This window comes from Silurus meridionalis, chromosome 8, assembly GCF_014805685.1.
Source record: "Silurus meridionalis isolate SWU-2019-XX chromosome 8, ASM1480568v1, whole genome shotgun sequence".
Taxonomy (NCBI): Eukaryota; Metazoa; Chordata; class Actinopteri; order Siluriformes; family Siluridae; genus Silurus; species Silurus meridionalis.
The window spans coordinates 5,166,476-5,192,500 of record NC_060891.1 but is presented as its reverse complement, the minus strand read 5'-3'; the positions used below and the strand labels follow the sequence as shown (position 1 = coordinate 5,192,500).

At 39.5% G+C, this 26,025-nt stretch overlaps 1 protein-coding gene across 1 annotated transcript in view; it reads right to left on the bottom strand.

The window, feature by feature from the left end:
- Positions 1–26,025, bottom strand: part of ush2a (Usher syndrome 2A (autosomal recessive, mild)) — a 223,610-nt gene that overhangs the window by 184,591 nt on the left and 12,994 nt on the right. Inside the window, 6 exon segments of the mRNA XM_046855966.1 lie at positions 3,660–3,753; positions 7,809–8,030; positions 10,774–10,961; positions 12,846–13,140; positions 13,905–13,968; positions 20,687–20,822. Of these exon segments, the coding sequence (XP_046711922.1) occupies positions 3,660–3,753; positions 7,809–8,030; positions 10,774–10,961; positions 12,846–13,140; positions 13,905–13,968; positions 20,687–20,822 (999 nt within the window).

Below are 26,025 nucleotides of genomic sequence, written 5' to 3'. Positions count from 1 at the left end.
CACAGACATGCTTTCCAGTAGCTGTGCTACACACATCCCTCGGTTTGTTCCTGTAAACGCAACAATGGCGTGGAGAGAAAGCAGAAGCCTGCCGTGAATTATGCATGGCCGCTCATGAATAATTCAAATCACCAAACATCAGGTTTAAAAGTTTAATACGGGACTCACTTCCTGTGTGTCGGCACGCTTTCGGAGCGTCTCTCAATAGAGGTGTATTCAGATTGACAGAATATTAATATTGTAAAAAAAAAAAAAAAGGCTCACAACTTTGGAGTGGAGAGAGAGAGAGAGAGAGAGAGAGAGAGAGAGAGATTGAGAGAGAGAGAGGAGACCTGTTTACACAATCACAGTAGGAGAAAATCAGATTTACATGAAAAAATCCACCTTTCATGACTAAAAAATGAGAATAACTGTAGTCACTTTTGGTCCCATATCGTAAGGCTAATTAAGCAGATGATTTGCGCCTTCAAGTCTTCCATAGCTGTAGATAAGGTCTGCTGAAAGGGTTTAAAAATCAGTCATTTTTAGATATTCGATACTGCTGCAAGTAAACAAAGACTGATAAGATCTGTACCTACATAATATCTGTAGCGACATCATATTTGTATCATACTTTTAGTTACATCACATCTGTGGTTACATCATATTTATAGCTACATCATTTCAGTAGCAACACAATATCTGCAGCTACATAATATCTGTAATATAACTGTATATATTGAACTATATAAAATGCTATATTGGTATTTTGCAATTAAGCTCTTTTTCGGTTGGACGGTCAGAGAGCGCACTCGTCGGAGCTCGCAAACTGCATCTGTAGCAAACTGCAAAGCTTAAGTATATGTGTGTGAATTGCATTTTTTCATGAAATACTTCTGCGGTCATTTTTCTGTAGAATTTGCACAGGGTCCCTGGTGGTCTAGTGGTAAGGATGCGGCGGTCAATCTCCGGTCCCACTTCATCTCCGGTCAGGAACCGACCACAGCCACTTTTAGTGCCGGTCCGAAGCCCGGATAAATGGGGAGGGTTGCGTTAGGAAGGGCATCCAGCATAAAACTTTCTTTCGGCTTCTCCCATTAGGGGTCGCCACAGCGGACCAGCCGCATGTTTGATATGGCACATGTTTTTACGCTTTCTGTAGAATTTGCACAAAAACACATTGCCTTCGGTTCAAATCCTCGGGAAAAAATGTAATGCACAAAAATGAACGGAAAAACCCGAGGTCATAAGATGAGGTTATTTTGATGCTTGTACTAACGATGATGCTGGAGACTGGTGCAGCTGTGGCTGCACTGAAAGGAGACTTGATGAATTGTGTTTATTGTGTTGCTTGCCTCAGTAATGGCACTCGTTCTCACTGCATCTGTGATACAGCTCTCTGTTATACTGCGTTTCTGTGTAATATGGATGGTTTTTATAGACGTGGTGATGTAATTATGGTATTAAGAGGTGGGTTGGTCCAGGTAGGACATCACTGGTATGTTTATGCAAAAATCTGAATTTGATTTAACAAAAGTTTATAAAAACAATTCAAAACCATTCTTAATATCTGCAAATGTAATCCATAAAACATAAAAACTCAAACTAATTATATCATCATATCTGCCTCGCCCAGTCCTTTACCTATTTTCTAATGTATAATGTAACATTAATATAATAATAAAAAAAGAAATGTTGTTGGAAGATGGGACACAGGGTTTCAGACACAGCGACAGATTTCTTATTTGTACACTTCGAGCTGATTCCCAGTCCCCGAAGCAGATCTAATGCATTTTTGCTATCAGCTATAAGTCACACTTCAGGCCTGAGAGTTGGCGTGGAGAACGTGTTGGTGAAAATACAATACCTGTGTGAGTCCAAGTGTTGTTTTTTTGTTGTTGGTTTTTTTTTGTGTGTGTGGCTTCAGGCTTCATTTTACAGAGAAATTACAGAGAATGCTGGATGTCATGTCATGTCATGGGAGATAACCCAACCTGACCAGTCCAATCCTTATTTTCAATGTGCAGCAGATATCTGTGAAACAAGACCTTCACACAATCTCTGGTTTTCCAAACACCAATATCTTCTTCTGCGCAGTTGAAGCAACATCATAACGTTTATTCAATTTTAGAAATTCCATTCATTTATATCACATGTACATTTATGGCATTTTAATATCATCTCCACTGTGGGATCAATAAAGGTATATATTATTTGGTAGATGTTATTATCTCAACTTGGTTATACAACTGAGCAGTTGAGGGTTAAGGGCAGTGCTTGAAATGAGCGGGGCTGGGGGGGATCTGTTAACCCCTAAAGGCATTAGGGGTCCCCCATGGCAAGTAAAAAACTTGATTATTTTAGCCAAAAATATATGAAAGACACAACTGGGGACCCCATATAAGACTTTACTTACTTTAATTCGAGCACTGGTTAAGGGCCTCGTATAAGGGCTCAGCAGTGGCAGCTCAGTGCTGCTGGGATTTGAACTCACAACCTTTGAACTAACCTGATCACATCACAATAGTAACAGAACACGTAACACAATCTCGATTTTACCGCAAAATCACATAGAACCTTGTTTACAACAAAAAATGCTCGTGTGGTCGATGATGCTGAAAAATGCCTGAAAATTCTTCTTCTTTTTTTTATAGGCTTTCTGATTCAAACCACAGATTTACAATATTTCAATCACATGATGACGATAGCGATAACATATTTGAAGTTTTGCACAGCAGGCAAATGTAGCAACATACGACACTGCAGGTATCCGAAAATTACGAGACTATCTCTGTGTACAAGAAAGAAAAGAGTCCCCTTGCGCAGCAATACAGCGCTCACACTTCAGAATTATGTCCTGGAAGTATTTCGAAGCGTGTCATCACCATCATGCACAAGTTGCCGGATGATTTTTTGTGGGAGGATGTTGATTTGGGGTTTGTGAAAGGTCTTCCTGATCTCTTCCTGATCGCCTCATGTCAAAAGTCTCTGACTTTCAAATGTGTTCTTTGTTCTGTCCTTGATGAAGCACCAGTTAGCACCGTTAGTCACTTACATACATATAGATAGATAGATAGATAGATAGATAGATAGATAGATAGATAGATAGATAGATAGATAGATAGATAGATAGATAGATAGATAGATAGCATAATTTGTGCACAAAAATAAAATTTTCTAAATTGAGAGCTTTTTTTTGGTCAAACAGGAATTTGAATATTTGGCTTCAAACCCTATATAACCTGTTTTTTATTTGTGTATGTGTGTGTGTGTGTGTGTGTTTCTTTAGGTGAAATGTTGCACTGGCGAAAGTGTGAGCAGTGGCAAATGTGTCATCAGAGCTTTCCTACAGATATAATTACCTCAGCCGGACTCATCAGTAAGCAACCCGGGGGCTGATGGGACAGCGCGATTAGAGCTCTGCTGCCCACAAAACCCACTTCCTCCTCGCATTCCATCCTCTCCCAAAACCCTCGCTCATTCCCCCCCCAGCCTCCCCTGTTCTCTGTTTCAGGAAATGGGATACGTGTGCAGCGAGGTGATCTCTCGCTCTGTTTTCTCCTTCCTCGATCGATCTGTTAAAGCCTGTTTTTCGAGGCCGCTGTTCATTACAGCAAACTCGTGCATCTTATTAAGGGGATGTGGTTAATAAAAATAAATAAATAAATAAAATGACTCACTTTATCTCCATGCGTGTGACTCTCGGGGAGGCAGGAACATCGGTACGGCTTCACAGCGGTGTCACAGGTGGACGCGTGGCCGTGACACTCACATCTATGTGGAAAAAAACGAGAGCTGATTAGTTTTTTTTTTTTTTTTTTTGACGTACTCACACAAGCACTAGGGGTGTAACGGTCCGTTTCGCATGTAGCCCAAATGCGATCCTTGTTTTATGTGTGAAATATAGTTTAAACCCGAGTTCCCTCAAGAACATATTACGTGGTGGACTGCGGGTTTGTTTAGGCTTCAACTCGTGTAGCTCCACTAGATTTTGGAGTGTTCATGTGGAAATTTGTGTTCATTCACCCACAAGTGTGTTAGTAAAGTCAGGTACTGATGTAGGATCAGGAGGTTTGTGAAAAAAGGCCACCGAATATATAAACATACACCAAACCTGCAAAAGTGTTGTGGAGGAGTGTTGTGAGTAAAATCAAGAAAAACAAGAGCCATCATTAAGATTTCCTGGATACAAACAGGATCAGTAAACAGTAGAATCCTGGACTGCAGCAGATACGGACAGTAAATGAACACGGGATTGGAGCGATACCCGATACCACTATCGCTAATAATGCATGCCTTATTCAAAGCAGCAAACGCAGACTGGAGCTCTCTGCTTTCACGATTGTTCCATCACCTCCAAGTCCTAAAAAACACTATATAAACAAAAGTATTGGGTCACCTGACATTTCCTGCCATATATGATTCTTCTCCAATCTGTTAACACAAAGCTAGAGGCACACAATTGTGTCTTTGGATGCGCTATAATCAAATTTAGCGTTTACTTGATCTTGGAAACCCAAAACTTGTTGACCTTGTGCACAAAGCAAGCTTTATGAAGATCTGGTTTACGTGGTTTGGAGAGGAAGATCGTGAGCGGCCCCGCTGTCGAGCTCTGATCCTCAACCTCACCTCCATCAGTACCTGCCTTTACTTACACCCTTGTGGCTGATAAACACAAATGTCCACGAACTCACTCCAAAATCTGGTGGAACATCTTCCCAGAAGAATGCAAGGAATTATCAGAGCAAATTGGGACTAAATGTGGACTGCGACGCTTTAAAAGCACATACCGTACTTATGAAGAGGTGTCCACATACTTTTGCCAATAATAAAAAATAATTTATTCCATGAATTTTAGGCATTTTGCTTATTTCAGCATTTTAATTTGAGGGATTTTTAAAAACATTGCAAGCGTATAGGAACTGCAATCTTGTCTCATAAGTAATTGGACAAATTGTCAATTTATAATATTAGAAATATGTTTAATTCCTGTATTCGAATCCTTTGCAGCCTGAAGTCTGGATCATCAACAAATGCTGAGTTTCCTCTCTGTGAGATGTTTAGATGTTCAAATAAAACGATCGCTGTCCAAATACTTAGGGACTGCGTGTCTACATCTCGATTTTTTGGAAAGGTGTTTCATTTTAGAACCTTTCCTCTCATTGATTTAAATCTTCGGCATTTATTCTTTAGATTAAACGTAAAGCACGCTGTCTCGAGGCGAGGTTTGTTTTCCACACGAAGGAAAATATGGTAGATCAGTGGTTACATCTGTTCGGGAAGGTCAGGGATTCAAGCCCTGGTATGGTTAAGCTGCTGCAAGGCCCTTAACCCTCTGAGCTCCAGGGGCGCTTTAACATGGCTAAAACTGTGCTCTGACCCTAGCTTCCTAACATCTCAGGAACATGCTTGTGTTCCTCTACCCATCCTGAGGCATCTTGAGGTTGCGTCCCACCTCATGAAAATTATGGACCTTCAAAGAAGATTTCGACCCCGCAAACATCTCGAACTATCTGGAGATGTACCAGCGCCATTTAGATCCCACTTCATGTGGAGTTTGGACACTGGACCTCTTTGAGTGTTCAAAGGCTCTGGCATGGAGAAGCTGGTGTTGGATCTATGATGATCTCATATGTTGATGTTTTTATGAGTTGCTCAGTAGCTCTGACTGTATAAGACTGTAGAAAGGACATTACTCATAATTACACTTTGGTAGTTCTCTAGTGTTTAGTTCTCACTTTCTGGTGTTTTGTATTGTTTTATGATTTATAATCAGACTCTTGATATCACTCAAATGGGGATGGGTTTCACTTTTGAGTCTGGTTCCTCTCAAGGTTTCTTCCTCATTCATCTAAGGGAGTTTTTCCTTGTCATAGTCGCTCATCAGGGATAAACACACATCAATCCCTTTAATTCTGCAATACTGTAAAGCTGCTTTGAGACAATGTCCATTAAAAAAAGTGTTATAGAAATAAACTTGAACCTGAGCTTAAACAGTAGATCCTGGTTTCAAGTCCCAGCAGTGCCTGATGCGGTTGTCCTTGATGCCATTAAGGCATTGGACTTTTGATCCATAGGTAATAAGTTTAAATCCCAGCCACAACAAGCTGCCAATCCTGGACCCCTTAGCAAACCCAATAGATGTTCAGTTGTATGAGTGAGATAAATAAGTCGCTCTGGATATGGACGTCATTATAAATATGCATCCAAGAGCCTTGCTCAAGGGCCCAGCATTGGCAGCTTAGCGGAGATCTGAAATCACAACCTTCTGATCACAAGCCCAACATCCTACCCCCTAGACTTCCCTCTTCCCATTCAACTCCATTACAAGGTTAACACAACTCTACCCTCCACCCTTTCCTTACACATCGCCGCCCTCCCTCTGTCACACACCTGCCCCTGTCTTCTTCACTCTCTCATCATCTCTGGTGTTCCCTTTTTTTTGCTCCTTCTCTATTATATCGCTATGTGCATGAGTAATAGGATTTCCCATTCAACATTTATAAATGCCAGTGGAAATACCATTGGTGTGCTGTAATGTTCGATACAGAGGCTGACAGGTCTCCATCAAACACAGCCAGCCCCTTCAGGTCATCGCTTTAATTATTCATCCTCGACGGGCCGTTATTCATCGCCCCAGCCGGGCCGCGTCAAAAAGGAGAGAAACCCTTCACCTCCATCAGACCGGTAAACACAACAGACAAACAAAGGCTGAGAGAAAGAGAGAGGGAGAGAGAAAGAGAGGGAGAGCTGTCATTATGGCTGGAGGTTATTACTGTAGGAGTACAAAGCTGACGCTAATGTTCACAGATGCAGCTTGACATGCTGTCAGAACACCACAAAGGCGGCATTTGCACACATTTTAACCCCCCCTCCTTTTCAACCCCTCAAAGGGAAACCCACCACTGTTTACTCTCTCTCTTTCTCTTTTTCTCTCCCTCCATCTCTCTTTCCCTCAAACCCTCTCCCTCGCTCGGTCTGCCTTCTCTTTGGTGGCGTAAACCATCATGACAAGACCTCAGACAAGACGACGATCGGAAGCTGGAACGTAATAAAAAAGAAAGAAAGAAAAAAAGAAATAAAGGAAGGAAGGAGAAAGAGATGTACCTCCTGAATGTCAAAGGACGATGAGATTTCACCCTCTCGGAAATCTCAATTTCTCCTATGCCGATTTAACTAGCGCTTAATTAAAGCCGGCTCGTTCACATAAGCTCATACACACTCGCACACGCTCGTGCACACTCGCTCACACTCGCACACACAGGCATTCTGGCTGCGTAATGACATAATTACCATAGAGAAATTCCATGATTCTGTAGCTAGACCAAAAAAAGAGCAGGAATATTCCACAACAAACCGGTTTCTTTCTCTAAAGTTCAAAAATAAAGTTTCACTCGCTTTTCGGCGATAATTATGAACAGGCTGTGAACATTTTAAACACCGTGTGTCATTCGATTTGTTCCATTTTGGAATTTTTTTTTCTTTTTTTTGCGAATGCAGATCTTAAACTAATAAAAAGTCGACCTGGAGAAAATCGTCTTTCTCGCCGATCGTGGTCGAATTTGTCTTCCTAAGCTTATCGTTCAAAGAAATTTTAAAAATGGTACGTTCCTTAAACTTCAATTCTCTCTGATGCTGGAGCTGCACAGCCACGTGCCCTCGCTGCATTTCACACGCGTAATTGCTAATTAATGCGTTTTTCTCCATAACTGTGTCCAATTAGTATTAATGTATTGAAAGGGGTGAAATTACTCTAAGATAAGGTCGAGGGGTGTGTGTGTGGGGGTTGATTATGTCTGATAAACACTCAGGGAGGAGGCGATTCTGACCTGCCGCTGATGGTGATCTCATCCACAGCGTAGTAGCGATGGCGGAAGGGCACTTGTGGGCCTCGGGTGTGGTACTGGCCCTGCAGGTGGATGCGAACGTGGGTGGCGAGCACAAACTCCTGCAAGGTGGCGCTGTTGTAGAAGTTGTTGTATCCTGGCCGCAGGTTAGGCTCCGGGGTTAGCAGGCTGAAGGTGATGTTCCCGTTAGTATACGGAATATCGCTGTTGGGTAAAAGGTGAGGGGTGAGTGGGTTGGGGGATTGCAAAAATTTCTTTTACAAAATCAACATATATCATAGCATTATTATAAATGGTTATATATCATCATATCTATCTATCTATCTATCTATCTATCTATCTATCTATCTATCTATCTATCTATCTATCTGTCTGTCTGTCTGTCTGTCTGTCTGTCTGTCTGTCTGTCTGTCTGTCTGTCTGTCTGTCTGTGTACGTATGTATGTATGTATGTATGTATGTATGTATGTGTGTATGTACTGTATGTATCTGTCTGTCTGTCTGTCTGTCTGTCTGTCTGTCTGTCTGTCTGTCTGTGTATGTATGTATGTATGTATTTGTCTGTCTGTCTGTCTGTCTGTCTGTCTGTCTGTCTGTCTGTCTGTGTATGTATGCATGTATGTATGTATGTATGTATGTATGTGTCTGTCTGTCTGTCTGTCTGTCTGTCTGTCTGTCTGTGTATGTATGCATGCACCAGAAAACTACCTATCTATCTATCTATCTATCTATCTATCTATCTATCTATCTATCTATCTATCTATCTATCTATCTATCTATCTATCTATCTATCTATCTATCTATCTATCTATCGCCTTATGTCATATTCATTGTAGAACATTCCTTCAAACCAACAAAAAACACCAAAAAAGAAAGTAACTAAAAACATCTGTATAAATTATCATTATATACAACATTATAAAATGTAAGGTCCGCCTATGTCATAAATCCATAGGGTGGAGTCAGATCTTATCTAGCTCCTCCCACCCCATCTCAGTGTATTACAACCTGGATGAGTGTGATAAGATTGTAAATTATGGATAAGAGATTAGGAATTGGGCTTGTAGGAGTAGGAAGAGTTTCCAATCCCTGGACTGTTTTTTCACTGAGACAACTCTAGTCACCAGGCAGAATGTGTCTCTCCACCTGCATTATTTAAGATAACTCCTAACTCCTAACACAACTGCCCTTTGCTTTTTATTCCTGACTCCTAATGCTTATAGACTTAACCAGGACAGAACCAGACTTTCCTCCACCTTATCCCCCCTGTCTTATTCTTTCTTTAGAATAAGAATTTCTACCTTTTAGTTTTGTCACCATTCATTCATTCATCCTTCTATCCTTTGATTCTGATGTCCATTTACACATACATCCTTTAATCTATACATCCATACGTACATCCTTTATTCTGGTTTTGTTGGTCAAGGAAGTCCAGACATGCAACTAAAGGACCACGCACACACACACACACACACACACACACACACACACACCAGAAAACAATTTAGAGTATCCAATCCACTTACTAGTTTAAACCCAAGACCTTGAAGTTATGTGGCAACACTAATACATACCATCCTTTAAAAGTAATACAAATACTATTTAGGTTCAAAAAGTCACAAAAACTATGTGTTTGTGTGAGTAATTAGTGTCACGCATTCACAATATAGCCAATTGTACTGTATGAAGACACTTGACTCTCATGCCCATATGTTGCACATCTCCCAAAACCATGATTACTCAAATGGAGTTGGTTCTAGCATGCTGCTCTAACAGAGTCCACTTTTATTGAAATGCTTGCCTTTCGATTTTAAAAAACGTGGCTTCATGTCCATTTAGCCACATGAGCATTAGCACGGTCAGACACTGGTGTCGGGATTCCTCCACAAACCACGTCATTATGGAGCTTGTACATAGAAAAGGGAAAGACATTCTATCCATAACACATACTGTAGAGGTGCGACTGTCAGGTGTCCGCATACTTTTATCCATCTTATATACCAACAGCATAATACAACCCCGATTGGAAAAAAGACATTTGGGTATGTAAAATGTAAACAAAAACAGAATGCAATGATCTGCAAATTTTATAAACCCATATTTTATCCACAATAGAACATAGAATAGATATCAAATGGATAAACTGAGCCGATGTGTAAGGAAATTTTAAGACAAAAAATTTGAATTTGATAGCTGCAACATGTCTTTACCATGCAAAGAAGAAGGCATGTGTGAACATGATCCATCCTGCAAATCCTCTCTGGGCCAAAGTTCATTTAAAATGTACTGAGGCAAAGTGGAAAGCTGTTCTGTGGTCAGACGAATTAAAATTGTATTTATTTTGGAAACCATGGACGCCACATCCTTCAGACTAGGACCATGCGAGTTGTTATCTGTGCTCGGTTCAAAACGCTGCATCTCTGAAGGTATGGGAGTGCATTAATGCCTGTGGAATGGAAAGCTTGCACGTTTGTAAAGGCTCCATCAGTGATGAATGGTATATTCAGGTTTTAGAGCAACATCCAGAATATTTGCGCAAGACAATGCTAACAACATACTGCATTTATTGCAATATCATGACTTCGTAGTAGAAGAGTCCGGGTGCTGAACTGGCCTGCCTGCAGTCTAGACTTTTCACAATTGGTCCATCATAAAACAGAAAATACAACAAAGGACACCCAGAACTGTTGAGCAGCTAGAATCCTGTATCAGACACATATGGGATCCCTGTCTCCTCAGTTCCCAGATGTATACAGACAGAAGATGAGATAACCCTGTCCCTGTTGCTGCCATAAGGTAAGTTTGTTTTTGTTCTATCATGAATAAAATATGGGTTTCTGAGATTTGCAAATCATTGCATTGTGTCCCTACTTTTTAAGGTTCAGGTTTATAATTTTACTGATGCAGCTCAGATGGTACAGGTGCAACTGAAAGGGTACTGGGGTACCTGGGCAACTGTAGGCAGTTGACCGAATCTGGGTAAGCCAAAGGCCCGTTATCCTCCATTCCAAACGAGCTGCTGCAGTTCTTAGCTAGGTACTGCCAGTCTCTCCATTCGGAGGTGCCACGGGTCTTCCTTTGTATACGCACGGCTTCAGGTTGCGGGTTTCGGAACTGCAGGATCAGGTAAAAAACCTGCGGAAATAGAGCGTGCGAAATTTCAAGACAAGGAAGAATATGCATGAAATACTAAACGCCAATGGATTATTTATTATCAGCAGCACCACAGTCCACGCCCCGCCGCCTTCACGGCCGCCAACACTGTGAAGAACAGCTTGAAGCCGATCGTTGCCCGCTTTGAACCCCCCTCGTTCCCTTATTTCCATCTCCCTTCCGTCTTTCTCCTTGTCTCTTTCTCTTTTAAAATCTTTTTCTCTGTAGAAGAACTGGTGCCAACTTTGACTAAGTGGACACTTCAAAAAAGCTGCGCCGGTGTGTTTTATCTGCTGTTGAGAGGCTCTGCCATAGAGCCACTCGAAAATCCACTAGCGCTTTTCTCCTGGACCTCGCTTTCTTCACGGCTTAGCCACATGGAAGACTGGGGAACTTGGACACACATACACCCACACACACTTAAAGAACTTAGCGTCTGGTTGTTTGCTTGAACATCCGAAAGGGTCCCAAGTCTCCGGATTTGCAAAGTACAAAACCGTTCAGGGAGCCGAGACAAACGCACAAGCCTTGAAGTCTCCGGCTAAAAGATTTGAGCGACTCTTTTAGGAGTGCTGCTCTCAGCTAGGGAAGGATGGGCGCTTTTTTTTAAAAGAGAAAATACCCACCACTGCTGTCTAAATCGACTCATAAAGAATCATCTATGCAGGACACATAAAAAAAAACTGCAATAACCAGGACAGAGATTTGAGATTGTTTGTTCAAGTAAGCAGGGTCAGTATCAATAAGTCACGGGACACTTCTGGGATAAAGGCTTAGCTGATAATGCAGTCTGGCAGTTCTGAGAGTTTCTAGTAATTAGCAGGGAGAAACAGAAATCTGAGAGAAGTGGGCAATCCATGGCTGTTCTTCTCATCCTTTTTAACCCCATGAGTAGGTACAGATTTTTGCTGTTTTCTACACAATTAGAAATTTCTTGCAGCTATGGTTGTATAGTAATGTTGTAAATACAGTATAACAGCAGTCATTATTATTAGCAACAACAGGGTTTCAAATATACAACGTCGTTTTTTGCCACATTTAAAAAATATAAACAATTACAAGAATAAAGTCGCAGCAATACGAGAATAGTCGAAATAATTTTAGACCCCGGCTGAAATACTGGTGAGCGCCCTGGTGTTCAACTCCTTCAGGATCGATTTCTTCGATCATAGTCTCTTGAGAAACATCTCCTTTTCGGATAGCATGCAGATGTAACCATCGCTATCCTTCGGCCTGCACAAACGAGGCAATTTTCTCAATGTCTGTCTCATTTTTTTTAATACATTTAGTTTCCTACATAATCGCTGCAGTGTCCGTTTACTAATTATAACTCTGTGCTGAAGCACCAAAAGACAAAGAAATTCCTTATTGCTGAATCACAACCTAAAGTAGGATTTAACCAAATCCTTCGCCTTTATTTCAAGAAAAAAAGAGCGAAACGTTTCTCGCAATTCTGTGATTATTTTCAAAGTAATACCACTTTAATCTCTTATTGCTATGACTTTATTGTCAAAATATTTCGACCTTATTCTCGTCATTTCGACTTTGTTCTTATACAGCTACGACTTTATTTTCGTAAGTTTGACTTTCTGTTCTGAAAATATTACGACTTTATTCTCGTAATAAAAAAAAAACACTTCAATCTCGTATTGCTACGACTTTATTCTTTAATTTTTTTTTTATCTTTATTCTTGTACTTCTAAGTTTATTCTTGCACTGCTATATATATATATATATATATATATATATATATATATATATATATATATATATATATATATATATATATATATATATATATTCATTTGTTACCTTTTTCTAGCTCCATGTACTGTATATATGCATCCAGATCTAGTCATGTGTTACCTGGTACTCTCCGCTCTCCAAGTCTATGGCGATGGAAAGCCCTTGGTCAAGTTGTTCCTTGCTGGAGAAAACAGAGGACACCCAGGTCGTGCCGATGTCGTTATCGTTGATATAGTTGAGCGGGTGAGCATGCGGGTGGAGGCGGAGCAAGCGGTTGTTGGTGGTGTCATCAGCCCCATTTGCGATGCAATACCTTTCCACTACAGGGTGCACTCTTGGGTGACTGGACGGGCAGCGACACGAAGGCTGGGTATGGAGTGGAGGGAATCTGGCAGAGTACACCTCTTCAATCTCTCTAGCTCATACAGACATGTGAATAACAAAAGGTGCTTATAAGAACAAGGTATATATATATATATATATATATATATATATGTTCATTAATTATAGTTTATTAATATAACGCTAAAAACGTTGAAATTAACTCCTCAATTATCAATAATAATCAGCATCCACTCTGAATTAGCAAAAACATTATCAGGTGATGAACCAATTGGTGACTTTGCTGCCAGAAAAAGCAAAACTGTTCCTTTATAACATTTTTATTCCTTTTTTTTTATTATTTTAATGTATTGCGAATCATTTTTACATTTATTTTTTTTATTTTTTTTTTATATTTATGTCTAATTTTAGTTTATTTATGCTGTAGAGCTACAAAGTATAAAACTGCAATATAAATATAATAACTGTACCACAGATATTTTCTGTTTAGGTTGCCAATTGGCCAGCAGTAAAGAAGAAACTGTATTTAGAGCAGTGTGACTGTGGCTACTGACTCCGTATCAGAAATACGATTTGTTTTGCGCATGCATAAAACGCCAAAGAATCCAGGAATTGGTTAGCAGCTATCCGCTATGGATTTCTCCCACTTAACTGTACTGAAATTGACCCGATCCATTCATATACCTGTTCACAGAGCTCATCTCTGGTTCTCTCATCATCATCATCATCATATAATAATAAATACACAAATAGACCTAATTTGCCTCCCTGAGTTTAATCACAATGGCTGGTCTCTTAAACAAACAATTCCAGATGCTTGGATGTCAATCCACTGACCTGTTAGTCAAAGTCTGGGGATAAAATCTGAAATCCTGCATTCTCCCGATGAATTGATTGGACCCTGGGAAGAAAAAAAGAAAAAAAGAAATGTCAAAGGCTGCTATTGAGAAGAGTTTGCACGATCCATAGCGGTGAGAGGATTACCTTATCTCTGCCATTGTTTGGGGTAAAAGACACACTGGGCTACATGGTGAATGGATTGCGCTTATTTGCAGCTGTGTGTTTGGGGTAATCCTGCTGACTCAGCCTTCTCGCTTAGTTACGGCACAGAAACGTGCAAAAAAAAAACAACACTGGTGATATTAGATATTTGAAATGAAAATGAATTTCAGCATATTGGAATGCTCTGATTTATAAATGCTTTATTTGAGTACAGCGCACTCAATATATTACCTGCAAACACAATAAACCATCACAATGTGAATAAACCATACAGCCAAACCACTGCACAAATCCCTACTTAGAGGTTTCATGCCAATATATGGCAGCTAGAGAGAGAAAAAAGAGAAGAAGAGAAGAAAAGAGAGAACGAGAGAGAGAAAAAGGATTGGATATAAGTGTGTATGTTGGCAGAAGTGTAAACAATTTGAAACTACATCCCTTTACATGCATTCAATCAAGCTTTACTCGTGATCGAATCCAAAAACAAAACACATTTAAACCTCGAAGACTGAAAACCGAACCGGTTTGTGATTTTTCAAATCGTGTTTCTTCCCAAAACACGTTTTTTTTTTCCATTTCCCACATCAACATGAATAGAACGGGATTTCACAGACCTGGGCTTATGTGTGGAGAAGAAAAATGTGTGTAAACAGGATCCGTTTTTTTTTTTTTGGTTCTTCCTAAAAATGCTTTTCTTGTCAAACTTTTCAGTGCTGGTGGTAGAACATCATAATCAGCCCAATGTCTTCTGAAATGCGTTTAAACGGGAAGGAAAGCTTCAAGCTTGAAATAATACGTATTTCTACAGGCATCCGATTAGATCCTGAGCTTGGGTTTACATATAAATAAATAAATGAAACAAATCTATTGAAAAAATCTGCTTAATTTCAAATGTTCATATTGTGCACATTTAAACCACATCAATCAGAATGACCAAACTATCAGCATCCTTCTCCACAACCAAATACCTCTAACACTGCTATACAGAAACACTCTTTATTCTCCATTTTCCCTTCATTATCTTCTTTGGATTCTGTTTCTTTCCTCTTATTGAATCTCTTCTGCAGCAGTTGTAAAGATTGCGGTGTATTTGATGAAAATGAAATGTACTGTATATGAGAGCACAATAGGGTGTGATCTATGCATATTACATGTAAATAGAGGCCAATGGGCGTGAACTTGTTTCCTGAGCGTAGAATGTTGATTTCAGTTAAATCACAGCTCGGCTCGGTGGCATATGACCAATTTATATATGCATATTTGTCTTAAATACTGTGATATTTTTTGGCAGTTGAAAAAAATTATAATAATAAAATAAATATAGGTAGGTAGTTTATATAGTCTATACAGAAGCCCACGGCCTATTTATTATTAGGAGGACAAGCACCTAAACTGTGTACGCACCTAATTTTTTATTCTGCCGATTATTCTACCTTTTTCTGCTTCCTCTTTTTCCTTTCTTCTTCTGTAAAAGATCTATGACAGTCTAAAAAAACATCTAATAAACAGCTGTGAACTTTGGTGCACTGATTGAGGAGCCCCAACATTCTGACCAAATTTGCTCTATCATGCTCTATTTGGGACATATTTAAAGCTATGTTGAAGGTTACAACTTTTTGAAACCATGGCTCTTAAATAAAAGTCAGAACATGGCTGGATAACTCAGGCTAAAACAATTCACATCTTGGATTTTGTCAAAAAAAATTTTTTTCTTCCTACAAAAATTGCCTAGCGTTTGGATTTCAAGAATTGGCCAATTTGAATTTTCACAGAAACACAAGGGAAACGAATAACTTAATTCCGAAAACTGCTGCAAACAGGAATGACAACAAAGAAAAACTCAGAAGCACTACAGCATAGCTTGGCTCGATAGCAATGTATTTATGATAATGCCCATGCTAGTCCTTCTGGTTGCTAATCTGCATACCTGGAAAAAATCCTATAAAATATGCTTTAAATTAGAAAAAAAAATCTTAGCAGTAACAATCACCCTGTTTAATCAGTTCCAAAGTCTAATCAGTTCATCTGCTGGTTATATTCATATTTATTACATCTACTTCATATTTATCGCACATTTATTGTTTACTCTTCATTTATGTCTAATGTTTACTTTTGCTGTTTCACAGTCTATGCACCTTTTTCCATTAGTAAAGACATTTTTCTTTGTTGTATACTGTGTATATGGAAGAATGGCAATAAAGCTTGAGTTGAGTTGAGTTAAGTTGAGTTGAGTTGAGTTGAGTTGAGTTCATAATCCCATATTACTGTCTATAAACCTTCCATGACTTGTTTTGGTGTATTGTGCGAATCATAGACGCAAAGATGGACAACCTGAAAGAATAATTATGTCGATGTTCCCATTAGAAAGCAAATGAAAGTAAATCAAGAGTGTGATTGTGTACGCTGATTAAATTGCACAGTGTATTGCAACTTTACCCTTTTAGAAATGGTACAAGTGTCTTCCAAACAAACCCTTAAAAGTTCGATATAAAACACTACAACCAAGTGATTATACTCCTGTTAAAGACAGTTTTCAAGCAGAAAGCCAAAGTTTCCCATGTATCTATCCAGTTTTCTAACACGCTACAATCGTCATGTGATTTCAACTCTCTGGATTTCTACAGTAGAAGCTCATATAATAGCAAAGTCCACTAAAGGTAGTTACACATTTAGCTCCTAAACTTTGGAATAGCCTTCCTGACAGTGTAGAAGATGTTTCTCTTCAGCCAGACATATACAAAACACATGTTGTAACCTTGTGCTCCACTACATCTGATCAAATGCACATTATCATCTTGTGCTTGTTAATGTTACGAACAGCAATCACACTTATGTCTCTTTGAGGCATCCTGAGAGGCTCCAGTTGTGTGCCACCTCATGAAGACTTCGGACCTTCAAAGAGAAGATGCTGACCCCACAAGGATCCAGAGTCATCTGGAGATGTACCAGCTCCAGTTGTGTACCACCTCATGAAGACTTCCGATGTTCAAAGAGAAGATGCCGACCCCGCGAGGATCCAGAGCCATCTAGAGATGTACCAGCTCCAGTTGTGTTCCACTTCACGAAGACTTCAGACTTTTAATTAAGAAGGTGCCGACCTCACAAGGATCCTAAGCCACCTAGAGATGTACCAGCACCAGTTGTGTGCCACCTCATGAAGATTATGGACCATCGAAAACATCTATAGTTGCACCAGCTTCAGTTGGATCCCACTTCATGTAGATTCCAGACATTGGACTTTTGTCTGTCAATATTTGAAACTATTCTACACATCCTGTTTCTCCAACATTGAATATTTAAAGGCTCTGGCATGTAGGAGTTGGTATTGAATCTATAATGATCTCAGATGTTGAGCTAATTCAGGAGTTGCTCAGGAGATCCTGGTTCCACAAAGGATCACTCTGGTGCTCATGATACAATCTGTAGCTTAAAAAATTGCTTTGAGACAATGTCTATTGTTAAAGGAAATATAATTAAATTGAAATCTGTTGTCTAAGAATCTAGAAGCTGCTGAGGAACTTTACATTCCTTGTGTGCCATAATATAACAATTGCCCTTTTCTATAAATAAACTCATCAGACATTAATCATATCGGAGCTTTTGACGCAAACATCCGGCTTCGGAGCAAAAGGATGTGGAGGTGAGGTATTTTTAGAAAGTGTTTCTGCCATGGGCTATTATGTAAACGAGTTTTATCACGCTACACTTTCAGAAAGTGCTTGAGACACGTCCCCAGCGGCTCCTATGCAAACGAGCATGGGAGAAGCTCTGGATTGACCAAGCAGCTAAAAATACGGGAAATCAGTGGTCTGTAGGCACTTCAGGATAGAACTTGATATAACAAAAAAGGACACAAAGCTTTTTGGTGTACAACGTCAACAATAGGTATGATTAACCATATTATAAGGTGCCGGATTCGAGAAAAAGAATCAATAGAGCAAAAGTACACTCGAGTTTAAAGCTAGACGTAACATATCTAGTTAAAATTCCCTGACAAAGCAATAATGGATTACCTCATCAGTATTAAAAATGGATTTGAGGAAATTTCTCATCATAATAAGAACGTGTCCGTGGAGGATCCCGAGCGAGTGCGTGAGCGTCCCAGAAGGAAATTAAGGTAACAGAGTTGACATCCATTTAATGTGTGCCATTCACAGATACGTATTCAAATGCATTTTTATTTTTTTTTTTAACTATGGGCATCGCTGAATTCCCATCTCATCTCATTTATGAACAGATTATGTGTGGCCATATGGTCACCCTTGGCCTATATAAATCCCCAGATTTGATTAGTTGCTGGCTTACGGATCTTTCGAAAATGAAAAACTGTGGCACCTTTGCAGATTAGTGTGCCCTTTTTCCTCTTCCAATTCAACTAAGGAGAAAATGCGGCATGTGTAAATTCATTTAAAATAAGGGCAGAATTAATGTAATGTACTTTTATATACAACTCAGGAGTTGCCAGTGCTCTATTTTCCCTAATAATAATAAGATATTAAAGTAGAAATACAAAAACTTTATATACACACACTATATTGGCGAAAGTACTGGATCACCTGCTCATAAGTACGGTATGTGATTTTTGATCATTGCATTCCACATTTAGTCCCAATTTGCTCTTATAATTCCTTCCACTCTTCTGGAAAGATGTTTTGCTATATTTTAAAGTGTGCTTATGGATATTTGTGTTCATCAGCCACTAGGGTATTACAAAAGGCAGGTACTGATGTAGGTGAGGAGACCTGGTGTGCAGTCAGCATTCCAATTCATCCCAAAGGTGTTCAGTAGGGATGAAAACAGAGCTCTACAGCAGATCATTTAAGATCTTTCTCTCCAAAGCATGTAAACCAGATCTTCAAGAAGCTCACTTTGTGCAAAATACGTTTTATACAAATCAGTGCCTCCGGGTTTGTGGTAACAGTTTGGAATAGAAGCATATGTGTCAGGAAAGGTCAGGTGTCCTAAAACTTTTGGAAACATAGTGCTAGATAGATAGATAGATAGATAGATAGATAGATAGATAGATAGATAGATAGATAGATAGATAGATAGATAGATAGATAGATAGATAGATAGATAGATAGATAGATAGATAGATAGATAAAGAAAATATTCATTATTTCAAATTTTACGTTTGATGTTTAAATGTATTTATTTTTTCTCTTAATCTACATTCAGTACCCCATTATGACAAAGTAAAAACTAGAAATGGTTTTAAATGTATAAAAAAAAGAGGAAAAACTGAAATATCATACGTACATAATTATTCAGACCTTTAAAAAAAAAAAAAAAATTGAAATTTAGCTCTGCCTTTGACATTTTCTTGTGTGTTTCTACATCTTGATAAAAGTCCACCTGTGTTCAACTAAATTGATTGGGCATTTGGATTTGGAAAGGCACACACCTCTTTATTGAAGGCCCCACATCTGACAATGCATATAAGAGCAAAAACCGAGCCATGAGAGCAAAAGAACAGCTGGCAGAGCGCAGAGACAGGATTGTTGCAAAGCACAGATCTGAAAATGGCTACAGAAAGTTCCTGCTGTAGTAAAAATTCCTAAGAACAAAGTGGAATCCATCATTCCCAAATGGAAGAAGTTTGGCAAAACCAGGACTCTTCTAAGAGCCGATCACTTGACCAAACAAGCAAGAGTTGGCACATCACACGTGAACACACACGTGAACCAGCTCTTCAAAACACTCCCAGAAGGTGTATATATTTATTCATGTTGACTATTTGTGAGGCATTTAATTCATTTGATTATTAAAAACATTTCATTCCTGCTTCCAGTTTCCAGTGCCATCATTGTTTAAGCTTTGTAAAGCTCTTTCATACTTTGACGAAACATGCTATGAATCTGGTAAACCCTCTCTCTAGAAGATCTTGTCTTATTAATTATATCAAAAAACTAATTGCTGTTCAAAAAAATCTTTAGTATCGCAAGATCAATATCTTGACATCATGCTGAGCAAATTTGTGTTGAATCTAATGAACTCAGTTAGAGGAACATTCAAAAGTGTGTAAACATGCATACAACTGTAAAATGTTCTTTGGAGATACAGTAACGTGAACAGACGTGATAGTGGAACGTGTTTGTCTTAAGATGCACCATATACCCACTAGTGGTGAGTTTGTTCATTAATGATTCGTTCATTTTGAACGAATCTTTAATTTGACTCAGAAGAATGAATAGTCGAATAGTGATTCGTTCATTTTCTACTTGCAAAGCGTTGCAAAATCCCTCTCGAATCTTGTAGTCTGAGCTATTTTTTATCTTTTATCACGTGACTCCCAAATATAAAGTTGATTAAAAGATTATGAGGATTAAGGAATGAAATGAACTAAAAGGCTAAAAAAATAAATAAATGATCCAATCTTCCAGTCACTAATACCCACTAAAGTTGATGCATGTGGAAGAAGCTGGATCATGTCTAGAGCCAAGCTTTTTCCAGAAAGTGGTAAACACACAATTTCTGGTATTGGTCCCAATAGCCAGTTTATTCATGCAGTTTACAATACTTGGGGATCTAAGTATGACTGGTGCATGGACCCCCAAGTATTGCACGCGAACATATATTCTATATAAAAACTCATTTATATTAAATCTTGAAATCACCTTTTGAGTTCTGGCCAGTCCAAAGCACAGTGTCCGAGGTGACATCAGCGACTGGGCCTAGCAGTGTTTTGGTGTCAAACGCCGTACCGTCTTCTTCTTGTCCATTAAGGAACAAGCTCACACTTGTCCTATGTACCTAAAATCCAACAGAAATGTATGTTAGTAAAAATCCTACGGATCTACTCGTGAAGTCCAAAGTTACATTTAGTACCAGGCCACAAAATATGAATTTGAATATAAATCTAGCACTTTACAACTGCTCTCGCGCTGCCACTCAAAACTCAGGCTACAAATGACAGATATTCAATTGCACAAGTTGATGGAAAACGTTACAAATGTAGAGAAAAAAAAGTCCTATAAAGTTTTTTCGCCTTTGCCTGGTGACTCTGTGAGCCTCTCTTTCTAAGATAAAGAGTCCTCCTATCACATTCACATTTGTATGTTCACAGCTTTCTTCACTCTTTCCTTCCTTCCTTAAAAAAAAAAAAAAAAAGTTAAAAAGGTGGAAGGAAGAGAAGCGAAATTCCTGGAGGATGAAGGAAGCGCGAGACAACTGGCTGCCTCGAGGATCCTTAAGCCGTGCTCTTTCATGATGGCTGATTGAAGACTGGTGAGAGGCTGTTCTTGAAATCTCAAACCGGCCCGATGACTTGCTTCTCGAGATCTGAAGCCCACGTCAGAGTGATGTAAATGAAGTCTGAAGTGCTTCCATCTATTTAGCAGCAACAAAGACTGTTGAAAAATGGGCTACGATGCTAAAACAGTTTAGCTGTATTGGTGATTGTATTTTTTGTCTTTGTTTGAATTTGTTTGCCTCTAAAGTGAGTTCTATTTATTAGTCTTTAACTGTGAAATGCAATTTTTCTTCTCTTGAGTCCATCAGTCTAACAGGAATGGATGCAAAATACAGATCCGATACACAGTTCATATCAACTGAGCAACTCCTTTTCGGCTGCTTCTTTATGTAAAATATTGAGGCATTTCTTAAAAAAATGCAAGAAGTCTTACAATAAAACATCGGCATGTTGTTCCAAAGTGTATAAAAGTTCCTTTCCTGTGTATGCGAGTGCGTCTTTGCCTGGCGCTTCCCTACAAGAAAAAAAAGGGCTGTTAGGAGAAACGCTCAGCACCGCAGGAGATTATTAACCGGCCATTCTCTGGAGCTTTTTGCAACTTCATAATCAGCAGGTGCTGACATCTTAAAAGCCGCTCTCAGCTTTCAAACCAAACCAGGCGTATTTGCGTCTTTGCACAGGGGGATTTACCCCTGAAATGCACTACAAATTTTGCCGATCGCTTTTATGACCGGTGGAATCGGGTATCCAACCAGCATCAGAGCAAGAATGCCTGCTGAAAACCAGCTGAACACAAAAGCTTTAAGACAGCGAAAACGATTTTGTGCGAGGGAACGCTTAGAAATACAAGAGTAAGAACAAAAAATAAATAAATAAAATGAGGAAAACGGTGTGTAAAATTGCACGCTGGTAGGAGTCATTCCAGCAAAAACCGATTGCTAAGAATCGCCACTGAGTAAAGGCCATGCGGGATTAGAAACCTTGACTAATGCTAACCGAATTCCTGCGGCTCGCATTAGTATTAACTTTAAGGGGGGGGTTCGAAGCCTCTCCTTCTTGTCGCTGTCGTACCGTAGGAGGTCTGAAGGGTAAAGAACAGATGACGTAGGAAACTTCATCGGCTGGCATTAAAACAGACAAAATTAAAAAAAACGATTCCTTCAACTCTCCATAATTTGGAAGAGCGAAAAGTTACTGTTCCTTGCTCGATAATGATGATGTAATGCTGAACCCGAGTGGAAATGACACAGACGGCTCATTACGCAATAACACAACCTCGAATTCAAACAGTCGGTGATTAAACAACTAACCAAACTAACCAAATAAATGCTTTTGGCCTCATCCAATTTGCGTTTTGATGTGCAATCAATAAAAGCAAAGAAATTCCTCAGGTTGCCTCAAGTAAACTTACTGCTAGCTACAATATTCACAAAGCTTTTTGGACACCTGACCATATCTGACTCGGCTTCCCAGTTCATCACAAATGTTTCTATGGCTTTGAGATGGTGCAGGTCACTCAAGACCTCAAGACTTTCTTTTCCTCTTGGGAAAGCTTTCCACTAGTTTTTGGGTGTTGATATGTTGGAATTTGTTGATTGGAATCATCTCCAATAGCACTAGTAAGATCAGGCCCTGATGTTTCTAAGGATGTCTGGGGTTTAGTCGGTGTTCCAAGTTCCATCTCAAACGTGTTCAGTGGGGTTTCAGAGTTCGTTGCATGACACTTTAAGTTCTTCCAAAGTTTACCCTGGGCATACATAATCTTAAAGAAACTTGTTTAATTCATGTTGGAACATTTTTGGGCCTCTTACAAGTTTCATTCACTGGAGCAGAGATAGCAAAAGTACACACATCCTTTACTCAAGTAGAATTAAAGATACACTAGTAAAAGTTAAAGTACAGACTACACCTTTTCGTGCTCTGAAATGTACCTAAGTAAAAAGTAGTCGTTACTGCTACCTATTTAAGTGTCACGCTGGTAACTGGACCTCACTTTATATTCATATATCAATACAAAATAATTTTTGTTACCTAATGAATATATCCAGGCTAAACAACCACTACTTGGAACACAAGCAAAGAAAAGACACTGACTCCCTCTGTCTCATCCACTTTACTGTGTATTGTATAGTATGTAGTGTTGTGTAGTGTATAGTGTACAGTGGAGTCTGTACCTTAGTATAGTGTGTAGTGTAGTGTATAGTATGTAGTGTAGTATTTAGTGTGTAGTGTAGTGTGCAGGTTAGTGTAGTTTATGGTATGTAGTGGTGTGTTGTGTATAGTATGTAGTGTTGTGTATTGTACAGTGTGCAGTGGAGTCTGTACCTTAGTGAACTGTATAGTATGTGGTGTGGTGTAGTGTGTAATTTAGTGTAGTGTAGTGTTTAGGGTGTAGTGTAGTGTGTAGGTTAGTGTAGTTTATAGTATGTAGTGGTGTGTTGTGTATAGTATTTAGTGTTGTCTATTGTATAGTGTGCAGTGGAGTCTGTACCTTAGTGAAGTGTATAGTAGTAGTGTAGTGTGTAGTGTGTAGTGTGGTAGTTTTTTCTCCTGTTTTTGCTTTTCATTTATGTACAAATAATTTTTTTAGAATATCAAAGAATAATGTGGGTGCATTTTTTTGTGTTTGTATATATTTTACAGCTGTATATTCCTTATAAACATCTCTATACAAAGTAACACTTATTTTACCTATTAGTACCTGCTTATTTAAGTACTGTTATTGTAAAACGTTTAAAAAAAAAAAAAAAAAAAAAAAACATCCAATGTCTCCGATGTTTTATTTCTTTATTTTTTTTATACGCGTATATCGCACTTCAAATGCCACAGCATTATATAAAAAAAATGATGCTTTGCCCTTTTGACCTGGCCCATAAACCAGGGCAGAGACACGAGCCGAAAGCAGAGCTGAGGCACCTTCAGCAGCCTGAGTGACAAAGCGCTCCATGATAAAGCCCTTTCCATTTCAGCGCTGGACGAGCTGTCAGGGCGCCGAGAAATATTCCACTCCGGATGAGGGTATCAGCGCAGGCAATCCCCAGCTTTTTCAAAGCATGTTGCTGATACCTGCTGAAGCCTAACCCTTCTATCTGTGCGTGCACAAACACGCACACACACACACACACACACACACACACACACACACACACACGGATGTTTTATTTACAGCTTAGCCCTGAGCCCCAGCGAGACAGACTCTTATCATTTAAATGAAGCAAAACTGTTTCCTTACTTGTAATTTGTTACATTATCCCATGTATCCGAGCGCGCCGAGTACGACTCAGGCCAATCATTTGAAATATAACCGTCTGAAACGAAACACGTCTGGAATTCGGGCGCTGATGCATCTGACTCGGCTGGAGCCGGACGCTCTTTCTCTCTCTCTCTCTTCGACGTCGGCCATTACACAGCAGAGGAGGCGGCTGACGAACAGCCAATTTTCCCTTTATCACATTAGCGCAGCCATGAGAGAGACGCATTTGTTCTACTCAAGTAGGCTAACGCTACAATTACCAATCTCATATATACATGCTTTATATCGGCCCTTCCTTCTCCTCTCGATGAGGGTGGTGGCGATAAATTAGCGCTCATGTGACAGTTTATTTAAGAAAAGAAAATTGTCTCGGTGGCGTGGGAGAAGGCGGAAATATATAAGGCGACATGTCAGCGCTTTTAATAAAGGTAATAACTCTTGGAAGGCTATGCTTTAAGCAGAAAGCATATCAGAGATCTATTTCTTTTCCGCGCTTTGCTCGCCGTGACCGAAAGGAACACGGATCATTTTTTGGCTAACCAGCTTGCAAGGCCGGGCTTCTGACTCCCTCGTCTACATCCTGCCGTGTCTGTGACAAATGTCTACTTTTAGTAAAATAAGTGTTTGGATTTTTTTTTTTTCAGTCGGAATCCCAAAGCTTCCTAAGCTCTATGGGTTTTTTCCCCTCACACTGATTCAAAATGTTGGGAAGTCAAATGATGCTGCCGATACATGCGTCATACTTTCATTTTCTAGATGAATACAACGATTTGGGATTTTATGGACACCTGCCCAGCAGTTTGAGATACAGGAGCTCGTCTGTTGGATCGGACCACGCAGACTAGCCTTCGCTCCCCACGTGCATCAACGGGCTGTGGCCGCACTTGCAGACCAGGAACAGCCCACAAGAGCTGCAGTTTTGGAGGCACTCTGACCCAGTCGTCTAGCTATCACAATTTGGTCCGTGTCAAACTCGTTCAAATCCATACTCTTGCCCATTTTTCCCGCTTATAACACGTCAAATTTGGGGACAAAATATTTACTTGCTGCCCACCCACACACAGGTGCCATAATGAACAGTTAATCAGTGTTACTATCAGTGTTATTCACTTCACCTCTCATGATGTTATAATGTCATAATGTTATGCCAGGTGTATGTCAAGCTTGTTTGCAGTAGTCTTAAAAAAAAAAAATGAAGCAGCGTTACAGATCTGTACAAATTAAATATTGCCAAATATTGTGTAATTCCTTCTTGTAGCCACCAAAACAGCTCAGCTTGGACTCCACAAGACCTCTAAAGGTGTGCTCTGGTCTCCGACACCAAGACATGAGCAGCAGTTCCTTTATATCCTGTAAGTTGTGCACTGGAGCCTCTATAAATGTGTCCATCATGTACCACAGACGCTCAGTCGGATTCTGAGGATCTGAGGAATGTGGAGGCAAAACCTTTGCCATGTTCCTCAAACGGTTCCTGAACAGGATCTTGCAGTATGAATGTGCAGAGAGCTTTA